The following is an 18747-nucleotide window of genomic DNA, read 5'->3' as shown; positions in this document are numbered from 1 at the left end:
ACACTGACTGTAACGCTTAGCCGAGTATAATACACAAGAGATGGATTGTACTGTAATATGTTATTATACATCTGAGTGGGGTATTAAGATTTCACATCTTTTCACATCTTAATGAGGTAGTGACTTTGTATTTATTTGTGGTTCGGATGGCCCAGGGAAAGAAACTATTTGTTAGTCTAGTGGTGTGGGATTTTATTGACCTAAAACGCCGTCCAGATGGCAGCAGGTCAAAAAGATAATTGCCAGGGTGTGAGGGGTCTTCTATAATGGCCTTGATTCTGCTTTGGCAGCGGGACCTGGCTAAGTCTTCCAGGGAGGGCAGAGGGCAACCAATGATCTTTTGAGTTGTGTTTATCACCCTCTGTACAGTTTTCCTGTCCTCAACTGTGGAGCCTGTGTACCACACACCCAGACAATATGTCAGAGTGCTCTCCACAGAGGCTCTATAGAAAGCCAGCAACAGCTTCTTATCCAGATTGTTCTTCCTGAGAACCCACAGGAATTACAGCCGCTGCTGAGCCTTCTTCACTATGGCCTTGATGTTAGGGGACCAGGAGATATCAGCTGAAATATGGATGCCAAGGAATCCGATCGTAGGGATAGTTTCCGCTCATTCTCCGTTGATGATGAGTGGGGCGTGGTCCTGTCCATGTCTCCTGAAGTCCATAATCAGTTCTTTGGTTTTATGGACATTCAGTGACAGATTGTTCTGTGAACACCAGATAGACAGGTTCTCTACTTCTGTCCTATATGCTGTCTCATCCTCTCCGGAGATGAGACCAATCACGGTCGTGTCGTCCACAAACTTTATGATGGTGTTTGTTGTGTGGCTTGGTGAGCAGTCAAAGGTGTACAAGGCATATAGCAGAGGGCTCAAGACACAACCCTGGGGGGAACCAGTACTGAGTGTAATAGTAGAAGAAAGGTGGGGGCCAAGTCTAACAGACTGTGGTCCGTTTGTCAAAAAGTTCTTAATCCAGGAGCACGTGGGGGTGGGGACCTGCAGATTATACAGTTTGGTTACTAGTATATCTGGGATGATAGTGTTAAACGCAGAGCTGTAGTCCACAAAGAGCATCCTCACATAGCTCTCTTTGTTCTCCAGATGACTCTGTGCTTAGAAAGGAGGATGCAAGAGTCTCTCAGGCGAGAGAGGAAAGTTTTTCCTATTAATTCCTTGGCCGTGTTTGTTTTTCCTTTCTCTCCTCGCTGCCTTTCCATCTGCCAGTTTACAGCCCGCTTATTCGGATCCGACAGAGCGCACTGAGCCACACCGACTTCCACGCCAGTCCCAAGGCGGGTTCCCCCCGGTTCACGGGCGGCGGGAGTTTGTGTGTGTGTGTGTTTAGGGAGTGTATCTGTGTGGAAAGGCCGAAAGTCGGCGCTCCTCGGACGCCTGACTTAGTCAGCTGCTCCCGCTATCTTCCCCTTCCACGCGTCCTGTTGACTTAAGTTGGCGGAGGAGCCTCAGATGAGGTTCCGCTTGCCCTGTAGACTTTTCCCCCCCTCCCTTCTCTCCCTTCACATGACCGGCAGCTGGGCTCCCTCAAGCAGAAGGCGGCGCTGGAGGGGAGAGGAGTAGGTCGAGCGGGGCGGGACAGAGCCGAGGAGAAGTGACGCCCGTGAAGGCAGAAGGCGTACGCGCGGAGGGCAGGGGCGCAGTATAAGACGCGGGGGAGCGGCACTTTGCTTTTGACTACTCCGTCCTTAGCTTGTCGGTGCGGGCTTCTTATTTTATTTTTTTCCCCTTGACTAAAGAGAAGGAAGGTAAGCCAAAGGATAAGAAGGGGGAGAGAGGGAAGAGGGAGGGGGAGACGGGTTGAATAGCAGCCTCGGAGAAGAAAAAGCGGGCGAGAAAGAAGGAAGGAGGAAATGCAGTCGGGGTGGGGGGGGGGGCTCTAATTGCCTTGGACAACTACTTGGGAGCTTTCTTCCCCCACTCTGCCCAAATCCTCCCTCCCTCCGGCCACCTTGCCTCCCTTTCGAGGCTCCGGGTTGTGAAATCTGGTGCTGCTTAACAAGAGGCGGCAGGGAGGAGCGGGAGGGGACCCGACGCCTTTAGGAGCGGACGTAGTTCTAATTCGGCGAGGCAAGGCGCATTGCCACGCTGCTCAGGGATCCTCTTTTCCCTCCTCCTCTCTTACCCCTCCCTCCCCCCGCCCCAATACGCACACAAACATTTCCAGGGGGTGCTGGTGTGTGTGTGTGGGAGGGGGGGAAAGGACCGGCTTTGGGAGTCGGCCCTTTCGGGGGCTTACGTCAGAAAGCAAGGTGGGGCGTGAGGACGGGAAGTTTGGGTGTTGTCCCGGATTGGGAACTTCTTGGCCGGGAGCGCGTCCTGTTTTTAGCCCGCTCTCTCTTTCGGTTGAATAACCTGATCCCGTCGAGTTATTAGTAATAAGCGAAGGATTAGTAAAGCTGACCACGATTCCTGGAATTGCAGGTCTCTGTGCCTGCCTCCTTTACGGGAAACTTTCCCAAGCTTCCCTTTTACTTTTTTTTTTTAACAACCTCCATTTTATTAATAAAGACGTGTTTCTTGTTCTTGTTCTTGTAATAATTTTCTCCTTCCCCTCTCGTTCTTTTTTTTTTTTTTTCAGAAAAAAAAACGCAAGATGGGAGTGGAAGGTGGGATGAAATGTATTAAATACCTGGTGTTTTTCTTCAACTTTATATTCTGGGTAAGTTAATGGGGGGGGGGAGCTGACTGGTCTTAAAGAGTGAAGATTACTTACTATGGATTACTTGTTTGGCCCCTTCCCCAGGTAAGCTTTCTGGGGTATGTTTACTTGGAATATGTTTGGCTTCTGTTTATACAGTTTATCCCTGGAGAAGCTTTATATATAGCCATCCGGATGCTAGTTTAAGCTCCCATCTGCTACTACATGTTCCTGAAGCCATGGCCACACGTTTCGTTGTCTTTTAACAGGTTTTAAAAACATTAGTAGTAGAACTCCAGATTTACAGTTTTATCCTGCTGACCTGGTCATTGTTTGGATTTGTACTATATTTCTATAGAAGTCAACATCTGAGGCACTTCTACTTGTATACCTGAAACCTATTAAATCAGTAATTTTCCTGGTAACTCAGACTGCTAGGTTTGGAAGTAATACCAATACTAATTAGTAATACTAACGCCTTTCCAAGAACAGTATCATTTTCAATACAAAATCCCCAAATGTAAAATCCTGGATTGAAAAAAACCCCACTGAATTAGAGTATAATTCCATGACACCAAACAATTCACAAATAGAATAAATTTACCAGTGCAAATTTAAACTTCATTTTAAAGGTATTCGTTAAATAGCTGAAATCTTGTAAGATCACCAAATCTTATGAGTTTCAACTGTATTTGTATAGATTAATTTTGAAGTCCCGGGATAATATCTGAAAAAGGGTTGGTTGTGCCTTGGTGCCTATAGGATTTGCATTGCTCACCTAGACTTATGTGGTAATCCTCCAAAGATTTTAGTGAAAAGGTTGGAAACCACTGTTGTAAGAAAATGGTTGGCTTTGTACAATAGTACTGTGTCATGGCTTGTTCAATCATCGTGTTGAGTTAAGCCACTGTTCACTCAACAATTGTAAAACAAGCTTAACCAAAACAATTTGATTTACATGGCCTGCTAACCAAGCCAAACCAACCACATTATTGCTATTACTACAATGGGTGAATATAATTAATATGCTAGAAGGAAGATGTGCTTCTCTACCACTCCATATAGGAGTGGTTTCAGGTGCTAAACTACTGACTTGGTATAAAACTGGCCAATGCACAAATAACTCTCCATAAAAAACACAAAAAACTGCTGATGTAGAAAGTTCAGCCCACAAATAGCTGAACATTTTGAGACTTTGGTATCAGTTTGGCCAATGGAATTGCCAGACATCAGGGTTCCAGAACTTGGTGGTTTCCTGTTAGACTAGAAACTGCATATTATCCGTTCGATGACTGATGTGGCAGAAATTGTTGCTTTTACCATAGCAGCCATTGTAACAAAGCCAGTGGTTGCTGCTGATCTGCTTGCAGCGCAGGGCTAGTTCCTGGTGTTGGCAAACAAGATTCTGTGGAATGTAGTGAGACTTTTAAAGCACTTTTACTGATCTGGATTACATATCCTAATTCTGTAGAAATAACATGACTTGCTACATTGCCCAACCACAGAAAAAAATTAGCTTTCTACATCCCTTTTCAATACCTACTGTGACAAATTCTGGGTGGTACAGACTAGACAGTTTTAAAAGCTGGCTATTCATTTTGTTGCAAATGTAGAATGGGACATTTGTTCACATGAAATGGACTTGCCCTAGTATTGCCCTGTCGTGTCTTTACTGTCTCCTTAACTCAAACACATTCAGGATTTTCTGGGGAGGGGGAGGCGGTGACTTATCATTTGAGCTCCAAAAAAGGACCATTTTTTTAAAGGAACTGCTGACAGGTACATGAGTGTGCCCGTATAAGATCTGAAGTAGCTTTCTAACTTTGGCTCTAAATACCCCAGTTCCCATTTTTTATTATGTTTTTAATATATTTTTATATTTTGTACTTTTTTCTTTATATGAAAGAAATTCTGCAAAACATACAGTTTTTTTTTTCATTCAGTACCCTTTAATAACTAGCTACATCTAGAGTTGATGGAGTTATACCAAATTGTGGGTGAACTGACAGAGTAGTACGAAAAGAATGCATATGTGGAGACAAAGTTTGGTGTGGGCTTTGTTTATAAGGGGCAGGTGGCAGTAAAGGATGCTACTTAATGGGAAACCTGGGATCAGTTGGGGTTTTGTAATTAGAAAAGGATATTGGTTTTTCCCAGCAGCACTTGGGAATGCTTTATGTCAATACAGTTGGATTAAATTTGTTAAATTGCAAGAGTTAATATATAAGGAAGGTATTGAGTGCTTCTTCCAGCTCTTCAATATCCTTGTAGAACTTGGAATTTCCTTTTGAAGAAACAGGAGTTTTTTTTATTGGACCAAATAGATGATAGGAACTTGATAGGAACTATTGACCTTTCTTAGTACTGTATGTTTATTTTGCCAATCGCAAGAAGGGTGAATTAGCCATATGTTTGTTCTGTTTCTCTCAATGCAGTCAAAATGATAAATACAACTGGGTGAGGAGCACTCTTGTGGTATGGAACAGAAAAGAGAGTTAAATGTGAAATCTTGCTTTTAAAAAAGTCGTCTATCTCTAATTCTAGACTCTGAAATAATTTGTAGTATTACGTGCCATAATATAAGCACCTACATTTCAGTAATGAGATGCATCTTTATAATCTGATTTTGTGTACATGTTTTTAATTGTACTTGAACAGTGAAATTATATATACAAATATATTTTGGTGGTAAGATGGCATTTGTTCTTGGATTCAAATACTTATTTACCTGCTTTTGGAGAAATGTATAACACAATTTTTCTCTTGGAAAATTATCAAGATATTAAATAATGTGAGAGTACTCTTTTTGCACATCCCTGCACAAATACTTGCTAGGTTTCCACTTTTTATAGAGGAGTGGTTGATAGTTGTTGGGATTTTACTTTCCAGAGATTAAAAAAAAGACATTTTTTTTTGTGTAGGCTTTGAAATTTAGATACTAGTTTATTTCCTGTTGTTAGGCCCCATTTACATAAAGGAAACTGTATGATCTGGAAATTAATTTGTCGGTGTAACATTTGGTGGTCTCAGGCTTAAAAAGAAAATAAATTATGACTGTGCCTGTCTTTAATTCTGTTTGCACCAAAGTGACAAGAATTGGCATCTATCTCAGAACAGGTTTAGCTGCATATAAAAATTATCGGGGTGGTTCAGGAATCAAATAATGAAAGTACTAAGTTGTCCTTTTTCTACTTTGGAAAAGCATCATGGTTGGTTTTTGTTCTCTAGAAGGGTAAGCCAACTTTTATTTGGCAGAACAGTGGAATTGGAATTATTTGTCCTAATGTACGCAGCAGCCAGATGTTTGCCTGGCTATAATACAAAAACAAAGATAGCCTTTAATAGGGACTGTTATTTGGGAAATGATTTCAAGATAGTCTGTTTATGACTGTCCAGATATTGTATCTGCCCTTCACAATAGAATAATCTGAATATAAAGGGAAAAGCAAAGGTAGAAACAGTAACTGTTGTACATTTCTTTTTTGTTTTGTTTCTGGTTGTTGTGCCACTTGTGTTGAACTATTTGAACTGGCAATTAAGTATTTTTATAGGATGGTGAAAAGCAATTAGTAGCAGGTAGTAAAAGAATAGGATTGATGGCTGTCTGAAAGAAGCTTGATAGTATAAGGCAGGGGTCACCATACCTGGCAAGTTAATTCTGGAAGTTCAACTTGCAGAATTTCCCATCAGCTAATCCACAAGTCTTAAAGTTGCCAAGTTTAGAGACCCCTAGTATAAGGGAAAACCTAAAGGATGTATAAAGTCAGTTTAGACAAATATTTAAAATAATGTTCTTTGATTTATTCTGAATGAAAAATTTATGAGAAAACTGATAGGGAAGAAGGCTACCATGTGGATGTGCTAGTCAGGAAATCCATATCATTGTCATGAGGAGTCTCACTTAATTTTAGAAACAATTTGAAGATTCTGTGAGGGGGGACAAAAAAGGTTTAAACATTTTTCTTAACTCTTTTGTTATAGAAACATTAATCCTAAAGCAGAGGCGTCAAACTCAAGGCCTGGGGGCCAGATGCAGCCCATGGGGTGCTTAGATCTGGCCTGCAGGTCACCCTGGAAACAGTGAAGGACTGGCTCACAGTACCTCTGCCAGCAAAAATAGAACTCATGAGCTCGCAAGCTCAGTTTTTGCTGGCAGAGGGTTGGAGGAGGCCATTGTAGCCGAAAACGGAGGCTGCGAACTCTGTTTTGGCTGGTGGAGGGTTGCAGGAGGCTGTCACAGCCAGAAACAGAGCTTGGGAACCTGTTTTCACTGGCAGAGCGCTTGGGCCACCACAGGTGCCCCTGACACGCCCACCTCGGCCCCCTGAGGTCAAACACAACCCTGATGTAAACCTCATTGAAATTGAGTTTGACACCCCTGTCCTAAAGTATCCAGGTGATCAAAGCAGTATCTCTAACAGAGAATACTATTCTATTTATTCATTGATAAAGAACAATAGAGATGATCGTTTCCATTTAGAATTTTTTCCATTTAAAATGCAGTTATTTTGCATCCACAGTTTGTAGTATAAATCCATTTCCTCCGTTGTTCTCCCATCCATTCTATCAACACTCCAAAAATATAAAGAAATGAACATGTCCTTATTCCTGATGCTGGAAAGCAAACATACTTTTCCTCCTGACCCTTAAGGGATTGCTTTATAATCCCAAGTGTTGAAACCATTTCTGCAAAGCAAATTAATTGTGGCTCTGTTTCACTGTGTTCCAATACTGGGTCTCTGCTTGTTCTTTGGAAGACTCCTCTATGCATGTGTATACGTGCAAAATATACATCCTAATCATGTTGAGACTGGTGAATCATAACAAGTGAGGGTTAGACTATTGTAAATGACAGCGTAAATCAGAAGCCCTTTCTCTGCCCTCTTCTATCCACGTCAGATCTGAGGAGTTTCATGTTCCCTTGAGTTAGGCCAAGCGGAATTTCTGCTGCTGGCTGACTAGGTTTAGTGGTGAAAGCACCAGACTAGAAACCAGGAGCTGGTGAGTTCTAGTCCTGCCTTAGCCATGAAAGCCAGCTGAGTGATTTTGTGTCGGTCACTGTTTTTCAGCACAACTCAACTCACAGGATTTTTGTGGAGGAAATAGGATGGTGTGCTGAATGTTTGCCTCCATGAGTTATTTGTAAAAAATAAAAAAAGTAGGATACAAATAAAATGTTCGTTTGGTTACAGTAGAAATAATTCTCTGTGGATTTGCCTTTCACGCTTGGGCTATTGTGGAAAAAAGCTATGTGTGCTATCAGGATATAGGCAGAGTCTCTTTGTTTTTGGGTGGGTCCATCCTGCTGCGATAAGAGTAAAAGGTAAACACTAAATCTAGGAAGTTCTAATTATTTGGGAAATGTGTGTGGCAAAGGTTGGAGAGAAGACTTTCTGTGTGTTGGAGATCCAGAACTTTTTATTAGGATTAGCCTTAATGCTATTAGAAGTGTGCTCTCTCTCTCTTTTTTTTAAAAAAAATCTTTTGTTTGTTTTTAAAAATACTGCAGTTCCTGTTCTGAAGCTTTTAGTCTCTTTGTCCTTGCTAGCCTTCTTTGAGAGACCAGTTAGTAATTTGATTCTATTAAGCACATGTGCCAAAGTGTTTTCTAATATATAGCCTGCTGTTTTATATTCTGAGGCCATGGTTTGTTTTGAACGCAACTATTTTCTGCCCATATATCTTTAACAAAACAAAAATAAAAAAATAAGCAGACTTTAACATGATATAATGCAATCCCAGCAGAGTCTCAAGTATAAAATGTAAATTTCCCTCCATCTTAGTCATCTTCATAGAGAAAGTTTCCATATACATTTCAGTTCCAAATTTGTGGTTTTGTGCAACCAGATTCTTGGTGAGATTAAATATGTATTTTTAAAAAGGAAAAGGAAACCAAGAGATGGTGTATTTACATATCTGATTTCATGAGCCATTTAAAAACAGGCTATTGCAAAATGAATAGATTTGTCAGGGAGAGGGAATTGAAAGACCATTCATTTAAGCGAGGAAAACAATAGTTATTGCTTTGAAAATTAAATGTTATGTATATAAATGTGTTGGTTTTCACCTGAACGGTGAAAAGAGGGTATGGTTTTGAAAGTATTTACCTGAGATCCATACAACACACTAGAATAGCTAAAATAAGTTTGTGGTATTGGCACATTTGATTCTTCTTTCACTCACGTATTCATGGTGGTTCATCATAAGTACAGGAAGTGATCTCATCTCATTGGTAGTAGCTGATCTTAACGAAGTTGGACTAAGTTAATATTTGAATGAAAGTGCACGGTTTTAGAAACCCAGTTAAGTGTAATTTAGACAGGAATTCATGAACACCCAATTGGCCGTCATGAATTATGGCTGGAACTGCAGTGAATTGTTCACTTGGATTGTATTCAGTAGATTGATTAGTATTTGTTGATTTATATAATTGGTGTGTGGTAGTTTTACCAACCTTGGTTGGTTTGTGAAATGTAGAATACAAAAAAAGAACTGGGGATTAATGTAAACAGGCTACAGGCATGAGAGGTCCTTGGTGCTCTCTGAGCTTGGTTGTTTTCTGGCAGAATTGAGACTGAGCTTTTTAATCTTGGAAGGAGAGATAATTTAAGGGAAAGGACACCTTCTTTACAGTAGCATATAAGGCAGAGGTCTCCAAACTTGGCAATTTTAAGACTTGTGGACTTCTACTCCCAGAAATCCACAAGTCTTAAAGTTGCCAAGTTTGGGGACCCTTGATATAAGGAGATGAACTTTAAAAAGTTATAAGAAGTTCAGTTGTGTTGCATGATATATGTGTTCTAAAAACTGAAGATTAATGAGTAGGTATTAAGCAAGCAATTTTTAATAATTGTATGGATGATTTTATAGCAAAAAATAGTCTTGCTTTATTTTGTCCCAGTTTAAGATACTAACCTTTTATTTTTATCTACTGTCCCCATTTCATATTTTTTTTAAAATTTTTATTGATTTTTAAAAACAAACATAAACAAAACATAAAACATAAAAACATAAAACATCTTTTTTGAAAGCAGCATAATCCCGGGTTACATCTCTTCGTACAGACACAAATTCAAGTTCATGCTCATTATTATATTCCATTCCATATCTTACTACTATTCTACATTTTCTATATAGCTTCTCCTCTCTTTTAACTTTCTTAATTTTATTTTATTTATTTCATCTCAATTCAAATCATTGTACTTATATTCTTTGCCTGTCCTGTTTCAACTGTCTACTATCTTTTCTCATTGAACAAAATTTCTCCTGTAATCACTGATTGGAGTATGACCCCTTTATATCTTTCCCCTAAAATTATAACACTTAATATAATACATAACTTCCGTTCGGATTCTGCTTGGTACATTCTAAAACTACACACTGTATTTTGAAAAAAGAAAAAATTATAAATGTATAATATAATTAAAACAATAATCCATACCAATTCAATTCTATCATTAACATTAATATTCATTTAAATCTTAATGTTTTACACATTACTTTTCAGATAAGTATCATACTTCTATGGGAACACTTATAAACTTTCCATAGTTAATTCCCCCCCCACTTCACTTATATTTTATAAAACATTGAGTAATTAAAATGTTCCCATTCCTTCCTAATTCAATTCTCTCATTTTATTTCATTTATTTTGTTCACAAAAGTTTCACTAAATTACACTGACTATTTTATCCCACTTTTTAATCATACGTTGTTTCCAATTTTCTAACATTATTTCTATTACAAATATAACAATACAATCTTATGTACCTTCACAGAATCCCTTTTTCAGTTAAATTTTCACCCATTATCTCTGAATAAGTCCTTTCTTTACATCTTGCTCCAAACCTTTGTAGCTTCTCTTCCTTTCCTTCTTCCCTTTCTTCTTCTCTCTCCCCTTTTTACCCCCCTGTCTCTCCACCTCCATTTCCCTCTTCTGTATTCCCCTTTTCTGTTGCTTTCCAACTTTGTATCCGCTTTTCAAATTATTTTTCCCTTTTTTGGCTGTTTTTTTAAGTCTTAAATTCTCCATTCTCTTTCCCCCCCTTTCCCCTTTCTTCCCCAAATAAAGTTACTTGTTCATTAAAGATTACTTCTTCTTTGTCCCAATCTTCTAGTTGTGCAGTCCTTTCTTGTTGTTTCTCGTAGGTGCAGATCACCATTTCTAAGAATTGAAAAACGGAGCCAAAGAAGCCCTTCCCTTCTTGTGTCTCTTCTTTATATTTTTTAAATTCCATTTTCAGTTCATCCAGAAGTGATGCCATTGTAGTTTTTTTTTTAAACAGCCACCCAATTGTTTTTAGTCATTCCAATATAATATCCAAAAATCCCAAAGTCACCAAGCAATCCAAATACACACAAGCTGTTTCTTTTTACACTTTCTTCTTTCTTCACTTTCTCTTCCTGGGGTTACTATTTAGTTACAAAGTTCCAGTTAAAATGTATCTTTTAGAAGTCTTATTACGATTTTATTTTAAATTCTTTTGAAGTCCAGGCAGTCTCCTTCTTCCAAATCCTGCCCTTATTCTTTTCCTCTCCCTTCCTCCTTATAGAAAAAAGGATTTTCTAGTGTCCAGAAATCTTTATTGTCCCTTTGGCATTTAATTATATTTTCAGCTTAATTACCTGTTAGTGCCAAAGCGGATTTTTCCAATTTCTTATTCAGCTCTCTTCGTTGTCAATGTGAGGAAGGAGAGTGAAGAGAAAAACAACTTTCCCTTTTCACCTTCTTTTTCTGCTTCCAACTCTTCTTTGGGAGCGGTGTTATCTTTTATAAAATTTAAATTCCAGGATACCTTAGTTGTTGCTTTTTATCCCGGTCAGCCAAAACTTTCACTTCTTAGCTTCCTCCTGCACTTTCTTTTCTGGTTGAGAGCTTCTTTGAGGTGGCCATTTCTGACCACCGCTCCACTGCCTTCGGGAAAGGGAGTTTGACCAGCTGAGGAAGGAGAGATGCGGCTCTCAACGACCCTGCTGGCGATCTCCCCTCTCTTCACCACCTCTACGGGGTGGCTTAGCCCCAAAGCCAGCTGTCTCGGGGCGCTCCAGCGGCGAGCCCAGGCAGAAACTGCACACGATCGCGGATTCCTGCCTGCCAACGAAGCCCTGCAAACTGGAAATCCCCATTTCATTTTTAAGAACCTTGTTCTGATGTGGTCCATAGAATTCATGAAATTATTTCTTTACTGTCACTTAAAATCTTTTAAGAGTCACTCTGGAGTTGGTGCTGAAATTAAATAAACGAATGAATCAGTTCTCCTTTGTAATGCTGTTCAGAATAAATAACCTTAACCCTGGTTGTTGTGTTCTGGACAGCAATACACACAATTCCTAACTGGTTGATATTGTAAAAAAACAAATCTAGAGGATATCAGATTATTGACACAATATATTGCAAAAATAGCTAATGCCCTCTTTCTAGATGGCTATACTGCTTTGGGATTGGACTTCAAGTCTCGTTCATTCTGTGCATGATCCAGCCCACTAATGACTGAGCTGATGAGAGTTTCACTCGGCTTACCTGAAGGCAGCAGGTAGAGAATAACTTAGCAGGTTTTTCTCCAAAATTGGCCCTGTACAACATATAAGAGATGGAATGCTTCCATGGGAAGACAAAACATTAAGCTTTCCAAATGTATCCATTTGCCTATGCCACCGTTTTGAGGCTGAAGCTGGGTTAGTGGGAGTTAGTATTGGAATATATACAATAAGGGAACTTCTCAAATTAACTCTTGCCTGAGGGGAGGAAAATGATTGAGGAGCTGCACTGAATAAGAGTTAGTTGGTGTGATGGTTGAGTTGTTGGGCAAGGGTGGTTCAGGTTCAACCACTATCAGCCCTGAAAGCTCATTGAGTAACTTTGGGGCAATTGCTGTTCCCTCAAGCCAATTTAACAGATTATTTGTAATAAGAAAAACAGGGAGGGAATGTGCATTTTTTTTTTTATTGAAATTTGGAATCTGGAAAGAAAGATGAGATCTAAATTAACATGTAAACAAGGCCCCTGGAGGATGTGGTTTGATAATGCACAAAAGCAGCATCACCCACACATTGAGATGTGGTTTTCTGTTTTCCGGAATTTAGCTGTTGTTTTATTTCCTTTCTTAAAGGTTCTGATAAACTTATGTTAAGGCCTGTACTACAGCAGGGTCTCCCAGCTTGTTGTGAGCACATTTGAAATTCAACAGTCAAATGAAATACTAAGCTTTAGTTATCTGTTTTTTATTTTTTTATGAATGCCCTGGAGATTAGATGATAGATAGATAGAAATTACTGAAGCTTTCTTGAAATCAAAGCTTTGTGGCACCACAGCTTCCCATTCAATTGTTTTGCTTACATTTTAAACATCTAGAAATAGAATAAAACCAGATAGGGCATAGTGCCTTATGGATGTCAAAGAGGTTGATTGCAAGTAAAATAGTAATTATTTCAGCTTTCTTATTTCATGACTCAAAGAAATAGGAAAGCGTTGCCACCAATTTCTGACCATTAAAATTCAGCAGCAAGAGGGTTTTAGGAGGAGCCAAACTAGTGGGCTAAAGGTCTTACACATCTGTTGCCTTAGCCTGTTTCCCTTCGTAGTTGCAGCCCTTCTAAGATTATGACAGAATCTTAGAGCTGGAAAAGCTCTATTTAAATCCAGCCTCCTGCTCAGTGCAGTACTGTTATTACAGCATCAACAGATACCTATCTAGCCTCATCTGGAACACATTCAGGGAAGAGGAGGCACCACTTCTCGTACATTGCAGTTCCCCTGCTTATCACTGCCACCATGCTGATGCTTTGTTTTCCTTCTCCACAGCTCTGCGGAATTGCTCTCATTGCCCTGGGGATTTTCGTACAAATCGAGCTCAAAGACACGCTGGTGATGACTGGCCCAGCATCAGCTTCTGCTGCTCCTATTGTCATCCTGTCCGTGGGTGTCATAGTGTTCTTCATCTCCTTCTTTGGTTGCTGTGGGGCAGCAAAGGAGAACTACTGCATGATCACCACGGTGAGGGGGGTGGGTGGGGATGATGGAGAAGGAATGGGGGGCGGGGGCTATGAAATTGCTGACGACCTTATTCCAGCTTCTGATGCTGCATTCAGACAAAGAATCAGAGCTGTAACGTTATTTCTTGGAGTTTGGGTAATGGGAAACATGAGAAATCAAGCAGACTATGTTATGCAGCCGGTGTGCAGATTTATCTATGTCTCATTGCAGAAATGTTTCCTAGGAATGTGCCACCTGAACAATTCTTAGCCACAGGTCCCTGGGGCTGAAACATGTGCAATCTGGCAACTACTATTCCCAGTTGTTTGAATTGGTGGGCATACCTGCGATGCTAAGAGCTTATTTTCTAAGGATGCTTGTGGGGTTTGGATTTTTTTTAAAAAAGTTGCTGGAAGTTAGGGTTAGGGTTAGGGTTTACTTTTTAGCCTGCCAGCTTCCCATTTCATTTTAAAAACATGTTCAACAGTAAGTTGAACAATCAGGTAGCATAGCGGGCAACAAGAGTAACCTCCATCAGTACCATATTGGTGATTATAGCATTATGGCCACAGACCGTATTATTATAATATATTTGCAGTTGAGAAAAGAATTCAAAAAGGAATGGGACAGATCGTCCAATCTAACCCAGAGCCTTTTATAAGTCAGAAAGTATATTTTTATTTATTAAATTTTTATCCCATCCATCTCCCCTACAACATGACTCCAGGTGGGCTTACTTGTTATAAAACAAGTAAAATTAAAATATTAAAACTACAGCTTTACCTATTTAAAACTTTGAAGGCTTTATCAATACTTTGTCAGTCCCTAATCTTTGTACTTTTAAGATAGTTGGAGAAATAGTAACACAAATATTCAGGGCTTAACAATACTCATGAAATCCAATCAGGAGCTTTATTTTGGTCTTGAACATTTTGGGTCAAAAACCATATTTTAAAATGATTCAAAAAACATTTCTGTGCCAAAATTCTGTGCAAAGTCATGGCAACAGCAGTGTATATCTTTTGCATAATTTAGATTCCTGGGTTCCCTCATGGAAATTTATAGAGCGTGATGTGTTATTCTATGGAGAAATACCTCTTGATTCCAAGCAGAAATTGTCTTTAATGTGTTTTAAAATAATAGCAGCAAAAGATCCCCATTGGCCAAAATCTTGTAGATTTGAGTGGGTGTTTATTAATAAATCTAAAGTCTTGGCAAGCGATAGGTTGAATTAAAATGAAAACTAAAAGGACCCACAAGAGAGGTAGAGGCTACATGTTTTTCTTTTAAAACTTGTCTTTGTGTGCTGGGTCTGATAACACTAAAATTGTTGCTATAAGCTGAAGTGTGCAGGCAAGCACTGGAGAGAAGTATAAAGTTGTAGGGCAGATAGTCACTGGGAAGCTAGGAAATCTTTTTTCCTATATGAACATGGAAGGCTTTGACTAAAGATGGGCCCAGGAGCTTTATTTGGTGACAGATAGATACTCAACTGGTGCCTTCTAGATGTGATAATATAAATAGAATAAGTAAAGAAATAAAAACTAAACAACTTATAAACTCCCAACCAAGTATTCTGAGACAGAAGAAGCCTAGTTTAGACCATGATAGAGAACCAGAATTGAAGAGTTTAACAGTTTTTTCCAGTTTGGGGATAGGTTTTTTTCTTGAATGGAGACAACATTATCTGGAAGTAGGTTATATGAGCCAAACTAGCAGTACATTTTTGTCTCCTTAATCACAATTTTTTTTCCTCTTCAGTTTGCCGTCCTGTTGACTCTAATCTTCCTGGTAGAGATTGCAGCTGCCATTGCAGCGTACATCTTTAAAGACAAGGTAAGAGAGACCTTTAGGAATGATGCCACAGTAACCACCTACCTTAAATATTAAAACTTCCTAGAGAAAAAAAGGTATTGGACCACAATTCCAAGCATTCCCCAGCTAGCACAGGCAAAAGCTGGAAAAAAGATTAGGCCTCAAGTTATGATATCCACCTTTAGAGAATCCATGTTGAAGTTGTTTCATTCTTCATATGAGATATAGAAACTTTTTAAATCTTATGACCTGTCTTACTTTGCTTTCTTTCCCAGGTTCAAACAGTGATTGAAAATGAAATCAAGGAAGAAATGAGTCACTACAACAGTACTTCAGAAGTGAAAAAAACTTTGGATAATTTGCAGAAGAAAGTAAGTCTGCCGTAAGGGTCTGCTTCTAGGACTCCAGGGTTGGCAAGTAGTGGGTTTAATATGTATGTATGTATGCAGGGGTGGGATTCAAATTTTTTAACAACCGGTTCAGGGCGTGGCTTAGGTGGTGGGCGTGGCTTGGTGGTCATGTGACTGGGTGGACATGGCTTGGTGGTCATGTTATTGGCTGGGTGTGGCCAACTCAATATCACTCACATCGAGGCACGCATCTCCTCGCCTGGCCTCTCATGACTGTGGGGATCCTGCAACAGTTGTAAGTGTGAAAAATGGTCATAAGTCACTTTTTTCAGTGCCATTGTAACTTTGAATGGTCACTCCACACAAGCAAAGTACCAGCAAAGGAGGGGGAAAAAACTCCAGAGATGTTCCTGAAACAGGAAGTCTAGTCCTGCCAAGAATGTAATAAAGGTTAACGGAGAGGCAGTTTCTATAAGCAACACCAGAATGTTTCCTTCCTGCCTTCCTTACAGGATTAGGCCAGTAATTTCTTCTAACAACCAGTTCTCCGAACTGCTTAGAATGTTAACAACCGGTTCTAGCGAATAAGTGCGAACTGGTAGAATCCCACCCATGTATGTATGTATGTATGTATGTATGTATGTATGTATGTATATGGGTTCCTAATTAGTTTGCAGATTCCCCTTACTTGATTTCAGTATTTCCTTCACTGTCCAAAACAACTTGTCCAAATGTCCATAGTTACAGTCTGTCTGATATTTGTTGTATTGCTTTTCCTACACATAGTCCTTTTGAGCAAATCCGCCTGCAGTAGATTCCCTGCAGTGAATAACAGTGGAGAACCTGCATTTTTATCTTGAATCAGGACAATTTTGGGGAAAGGTGGATGAGGCTTCCCTTTCTTCTGGAAGAGGAAGGTGAAAGGCACATGAAAGATGTAGGCTGAAAGTGGTGGGAGCAGAATAGTTGGAGTATGTGTCAAAGAAGTTATAACATAGATGCAAATATTTTCTGTTAAAAAAGGAGAGAAAAAGGCTGAGCTCTAACCATTCCAGTTCTATAGGTGTGAGAATGAAGCTGATGGGTGGCTTACCTGAACATACGCTGGGACTCCATCCAGCATCAGATGTGGCCCAATCATGCGTTTAATAAAAAGCTTCCTCTTAATCAGATACAAGTCAAGTATCGAAGACTTACAAAACTCAACCCCCAATTTCATTAAAATGTTGATCTCTTTTTCTTCTTCTCTTTTCCCATCCCCAACTATAGTATTCCTGCTGTGGAGTCACTAGTTATACTGACTGGTTTAATGTCACAAAACCTGAGCCTGGAAAAGTACCTGCCTCCTGCTGCAAGAATTCTACAGACTGTACCCAAAATCCCACTCGTGGCAATACTTACGAAGAGGTTTGTATGACAGGAGTGTTGGGATGGTGTATGTATTCATTCATTCATGCATTCTGCTTTGAGCTCTTGATAAAAGGCAGAGCATGGGGAAATCTGCCTGAATAATATCCCTGCTGCAACCCTGTGAAGTAGGCTAGGCTTAGAAAATATGCCTAGTCTAAAGATGTCCAATCTTGGCCCTTCAGGACTTGTGGACTTCATCTCCCAGAGTTCCCCAGCCAGTATTCTGGCTGACATGGCTGGCTGAGGAATTCTGGGAGTTGAAGTCCACAAGTCTTAAAGTGGTCACGGTTAGAGACAGACATCCTTGGCCTAAGCCAAAATCACCCAGTGAGGCCTAGTTCATGTAGGAAACTTCATCCTAGTTTTCCCACACCAAAACCTTGCCTATAATGCTTCACTGACTTTTTGCTCCAGCTTTAATTTTTTGAGAGAATCCTCCAAACATTTTTTTTTTCTTTCCCTGCAGGGTTGTGTGAAAAAAATAGATCTTTGGGTGCGGAATCATATCGTGATCGTGGCTGCAGTTGCGTTGGGCATTGCCTTCTTTGAGGTACAAAAGCCATTGTTTGTGGGAATGGGTTCTCATCTGAACATGCCTACCTGCATCTTCATTTGCTAGAAAAAGCTAGTAGCCTTGTTCTGGATTGTGTTCTTGAAAAAGTGACTTCCACAAAAACACAGTTAAAACGTGACTATACAGATATATGGCTGTGGAAGCAGAGTTTGCCTGCAATCCTGCGTTCTAACCACTGCACCTCCACAGCTCCTACAGTGTAGTAGTGGTCTTGCTATTTCTAAATAAAACATCGGGGCTAAATATTTTTTTCTCTCATTTTTTTCTAGATCCTGGGCATCATTTTTGCCTGTTGTCTCATGAAAGGAATCCGCAGTGGCTATGAGGTCATGTAATAGTTTCTGTTCCTGTACATCTGGCTGTTATGAGGCCCAATCACAAAGCTCTGGAATACTTTCATCTCCATTTCTGTGGATACAGTTGACCATCATGTGCCAATGGGACAGGGTTGGGTGGATGCCTCCTCTTCTGTTGCCTGTTAGGAAAATATATGCTGCCCTCAAAGAATTCACATGTTGCCTTATCTCTCTTTTTTCCTCTCCCATAATGGACAGGTTTAAATCCATTCCTTGCACCTCACTGCAACTCCTAACCTTGCATTATCCTTCATGTGAGACTTGTGTGCCACCTAGTGGGCATCTGATGATATGTTCCTAGTGCCCTTAATAGATGTGAGCAAGCATATTTAAAGACATTATTCTACCTTTTTGAGTCCTTTCAAGTAGACTGTCTTATGTGTTCAGCTATATTTCTCTCTTCCTTTGGAAAGATAGACTCTTGATTCTATATAGGTCATAATAAGAAAAATTGTCAGGGCTAATATTTTTAGTCAGTAATTCACTATTTGGAAAATAAAAGATATTGTTTCACCCACGAGTTGTGACTTATTTGTATGGTGCCTTTTCTCCATTGACCATTTTTTAGCTTTGCCTCATCCTCTGACTCTCTTGAAAAAGAGAGGATGGT

General features: G+C 39.8%; 1 protein-coding gene across 2 annotated transcripts; it reads left to right on the top strand.

Annotated features, from left to right (window-relative positions):
• The first annotated feature begins 1599 nt into the window (after window positions 1-1599).
• On the top strand, window positions 1600-18650 carry CD63 (CD63 molecule). 2 transcript variants are annotated; one of them, XM_087956171.1, is made up of 8 exons: window positions 1600-1767; window positions 2601-2681; window positions 13462-13653; window positions 15394-15468; window positions 15723-15818; window positions 17067-17204; window positions 17674-17757; window positions 18051-18650. In XM_087956171.1, the coding sequence occupies exons 2-8, from the start codon at window positions 2616-2618 to the stop codon at window positions 18114-18116; spliced, it is 717 nt and encodes a 238-aa protein (XP_087812297.1). In that variant the 5' UTR covers window positions 1600-1767; window positions 2601-2615; the 3' UTR covers window positions 18117-18650. The 2 variants fall into 2 exon arrangements, with proteins under 2 accessions (XP_087812297.1, XP_087812298.1); XM_087956172.1 differs by lacking the exon at window positions 1600-1767 and adding an exon at window positions 1867-2443.
• The last annotated feature ends 97 nt before the right edge of the window (window positions 18651-18747 follow it).

The sequence above is a fragment of the Notechis scutatus genome, chromosome 2, assembly GCF_049901735.1.
Source record: "Notechis scutatus isolate UNSWTSFEM ecotype Mainland chromosome 2, rNotScu1.2, whole genome shotgun sequence".
Lineage (NCBI taxonomy): Eukaryota > Metazoa > Chordata > Lepidosauria > Squamata > Elapidae > Notechis > Notechis scutatus.
Note: the sequence above shows the minus strand (reverse complement) of the source record. Positions and strands in the feature narration are given on the sequence as shown.